Here is a 4,141-nt window from a genome sequence, read left to right as displayed (position 1 = left end):
GAAATGATCAATTCGAAATTGAGGCATATTTGTACTCCAAGATACTACAGAAGTCAAAAACTAAATTCGATCTGTGCCTAGTACAGTTGTTACAGCTAAATCAGGTAAGATGTTTGGAAGCATGAAAATTTGAGTTTTGAATGTAGTAGTATCACATGACTCTTGAAACCACGAAATAAAGCAAATTCTCCCTCCACCCCAAACTATAAGGCATATAAATTAGTCAAAAGTCAATATCTTCTAAGTTTGACCAGGTTTATACAAAAAAATATGAACATAAATACTAAACCAATAGCAATAGATTCACCATAAAGTATATTTTCTCAATATGTCTATTCAATATTGTAGATGCTAATATTTTTCTGTAAATATTTGGTCAAACTTAGTAGGGTTTGACATTTGACTAATCTTATACGCCTTATATTTTGGACGGTGGGAGTATAACAAAAGAAATTTACACATGATCTTTGACTTTGGAACATGGGCAAATATAAAATATCAAAACAATAAGAGAAGAGAACAATAGAATTCAGGTTCAGTACAAAGGGGAATACTGGGCATATATAGTGCATATTCGGGCTATCAGAGTGCCATGTGGACAAATCTCTAGTTTATCTGTGTCAAATGCTGCAGAAGTTATCAACTTATCTAAGAACTGTAGGTGAAAGGCAACAGCAAATAAACAATCTGCAAACAGTTTTAAGATATATACTCACCGTGTTCACTATTTGCTGCAGAAACTGCGAATATGGTTCAACAAATAATTAGACAGATGAGGAACTTAAGGCATCATGTTAGTGCAGCCACATACTCACGTTAGTTTATTGCAACAGAGAGGCCATGAAGAAAACAGAAAAGGAACAGTGAAGTATGGAGATCCATGTGCAGCCTAAGTTGCATAACATTATAACATTTTAAACTATGCTGAAAATTCAAAACAATAATCAGGCCAAGATAAGTACTATGCAACTAATACTTTATCCTTTAAGCAATGAGATACTGCTAGCTTATGACCCAGAAGTACTGTTTAACACCCTATTTGACACTTCTTAAAGAAAGGACAATTTCAACTTAGTCACACAAAATGTCATAAATGAACCAAAAGAAATGTAAGCCACTGCTCACGAAGTGCAATTTTTTGTATAAGTTCTACGATACAGTCATATAAAACTGTCCAGATAATCAGGGACTTAGGATGGACCGCTGGTCACATTTTCTATAATCCAGATCATTGTAATAGACTAATAGCTCTGACTATAGGGTCAAATCAAACAGTTAACGTTTGGATCATGACATAAAGAAAAGGGAAACAAGAAGCGGGAAGGAAAAAAACATTAGGTCCATGACAATCAGACATATGTCACCGCCTGTGTTATTTTCATGTATCAGTAGACATAAACAGCTTACAGCCACTGCCAGATGTTTAAAATCAATTCTGTGGAAACATTTCTTTTATATCTATGTCAGCAATACAGCTACTATTCCTGAAAAAAAAAAAACACAACCACAGCTGTTTACAATAGGATCAGTGTCCATATACCATCATATGAATCTGTGATAATGACAGTCCAAATTTGTTAGAGCAAACCGAGCAGGCTGTAAGACATGCAAACATTTACAAAAACTATCTTCACATAAATGAGTAAATGATACTTGAATCGAAGACAAGAAAATTATGAAACACCTCACTGCAATTTGTACCAGAAAACAACAGTTTCAATAGTTTTCCTAAGATACCTCTATCATTGGTAGTACACCAGTAGTAAACTTTCCAGACTTCAGTGTGTAACATTCACAACATATCTTATGTTCAACCTATAGCTTGTAAGATACTATAAGAATTCAAAAATCATTACCATCGCACATATACATCAGAAAATGACAACGGATAGAGCACCACCACATACGGATAGGAAAGTTCTTCTTTACAAACCTACCTTGTATTGTATGTCTAGCGACAACTGTAAAATGCAGTATTCTTAGTATCCATGGTGTTCACTGAGGACGTTTGATTTAGTGGCGACTTGAGTACAACTGGTGGCTTCTTATCTGGCACCAGTGTCATGGGTGCAGTACCATCGAGCATCCTGACAACCCTTCGCATACCAGGCCGCTTCCGGCAGTCCGGATGCACACAGCAGAGGCCTACAAGCAGCACCCGTCGCATCTCCTCCGCAACAAACCGCCCCTGAAGCCGCTGGTCCGCTGCATCAACCAGCCTCCGACGACCCCAGAGACTCCACACCCAGTCAACAACTGCGGTTCCCTTCTCTGTTGGCCTCCGGCCAGTGGCCACCTCCAAGGCAAGCACCCCGAAGCTGTAAACATCAGACCTCTCTGATGCCACGCCGGAATGCACATATTCTGGTGCGAGGTATCCCAGTGTGCCTGCTGGCTGTGTTGCCAAAGGCACCCCACCATGGCTCACCATGCGAGCAAGACCAAAGTCACCTAACCGAGCATTGAACTCTGCATCGAGCAGCACATTCGATGACTTGACATCACGGTGAAGAATGCGGTGCTCACATTCATCATGCAGAAATGTAAGTGCTGATGCAACACCAAGCACCGCCCCAAACCGCGCCTCCCAGGGAAGTGTTGCTCCACCCTTGGTGTGCAGTGCGCTGTCAAGGTTGCCATTGGGCATGAACTCGTAGACAAGCACCAAGTCATGCTCGCTGGAGCACCACCCAAGAAGTGGCACGAGATTGGGGTGATGTGGGCAATCAAGCATGACACGAAGCTCGCTCTCAAACGCCTTGGAGCAGTGCCGCATAGCTTGGAACCGCTTGACAGCAACCCTTGAACCAGAAGGGAGAACCCCCTCAAACACAATGGCGCCAGAGCCACCGATGCCGATCACATTTTCGCTGCCGAAGTTGTTGGTTGCTGCGCGTACCACTTCCATGGGCAGCATCCCACGGAAGTTCTTGTCCTCGAACACCACAGCAGGTTCTTCAGTTTTGCGGCCCTTTCGGGAATGGCCAAGCCATAGAACAGTGCTGATGGCCGCAAGGAGAACCAGCAAGACCACGCTACCCAGAGCTCCGCCCAGCAGCTTGTAGAATAGGTGGTGATGGTGGCGGTGATTTGTTGGGAGCGGCAGTGTTGTGCTGTTAAACGAGGCCTGGTCTGTGGGCGGTGGCGAAGGGATTGGGGAAGCCGACGACGCGTGTGAGGAGTTGGGGAATCCGAAGGTGCGGAAGGTCCAGCTCTCGACGACGTGGAGCGCGGCGCCCTCGCCGTTGGAGGCGGAGAAGCCCGCGTACATGTAGGCGCGGAGGAGGCCGGAGAGGTCGACGTCGACGGAGAGCGCGGGCTTGTCGGGGCGGCGGGAGGAGGAGTAGGAGAGCCAGGCGCGGAGGCGGCGGCGCGGCGCGCGGTACTCGATCCAGGCGGTGATGGGCACGCCGGCCTTGAGGTCGACGCCCGGGCTGGCGGAGGCGATGGAGAAGATGGAGCCCGCGTCGAGCGCGACGTGGTTGGCGTCGGGGTCGCGCAGCGCGACGTCGCGGTGCGTGTCGAGCTCGACGGCGACGGTGGAGACGTCGGCGAGCTCGTCGGCGTCGGAGGCGGAGGCGGAGGAGTAGAGGCCGAGGAAGCCGTTGGAGGCCCCGAGGAAGGTGCGCGAGGAGGTGAGGATGAAGGCGAGGCCGTCGCCGTAGGACGGGGACGGCGCGATGCGGAAGGTGAAGCGGGTGGAGAAGGAGGCCTGCTGCGGCGGGTCGGGCGGCGGGAGGAGGAGGAAGCGGACGGGGTCCGAGAAGAGGGCGCGGCCGGCGCCGATGCCGTCGCTGGAGTTGGTGGTGAGCGCGATGGCGGCCGCGCCCGGGAGGATGGAGGCGGACCCCAGGAGCGTGAGGTTGCTCGCCCACGAGATGCGGCGGTAGGAAGCGGTGGCGGTGGTGGATGCGTGGCGGCGGCTCTTGGCGGCCGCGGAGGGGGGGAGGGGGGCGGCGAGGAGGAGGAGGGAGAGGAAGAAGGCGGCGGAGTACGGACGGCGGCATGGCTAGGTTCTCCGCCGACTCCGTGGCCGCATTCGGCTGTGGGATTTGGGTTGGGGACGAAGTGGGGTTTGGAAGAAGGGGAGGGAAGGGGAAATGGGGTTTTACACGTTGAGTCAATGACATGTGGGACCTAA

The 4,141-nt window shown here is 49.3% G+C and overlaps 1 protein-coding gene across 1 annotated transcript in view; it reads right to left on the bottom strand.

Moving 5' to 3' along the window:
- Positions 1–1,591: 1,591 nt before the first annotated feature.
- Positions 1,592–4,141, bottom strand: part of LOC124648005 (L-type lectin-domain containing receptor kinase S.7-like) — an 8,476-nt gene continuing 5,926 nt past the window's right edge. Inside the window, exon 2 of the mRNA XM_047187838.1 lies at positions 1,592–4,009. Coding sequence (XP_047043794.1) covers positions 1,952–4,009 — 2,058 coding nt within the window. The 3' untranslated portion in view covers positions 1,592–1,951. The remainder of the gene's footprint in view (positions 4,010–4,141) is intronic.

This window comes from Lolium rigidum, chromosome 4, assembly GCF_022539505.1.
Source record: "Lolium rigidum isolate FL_2022 chromosome 4, APGP_CSIRO_Lrig_0.1, whole genome shotgun sequence".
NCBI lineage: Eukaryota > Viridiplantae > Streptophyta > Magnoliopsida > Poales > Poaceae > Lolium > Lolium rigidum.
This window is presented reverse-complemented; position numbering and strand designations above follow the sequence as displayed.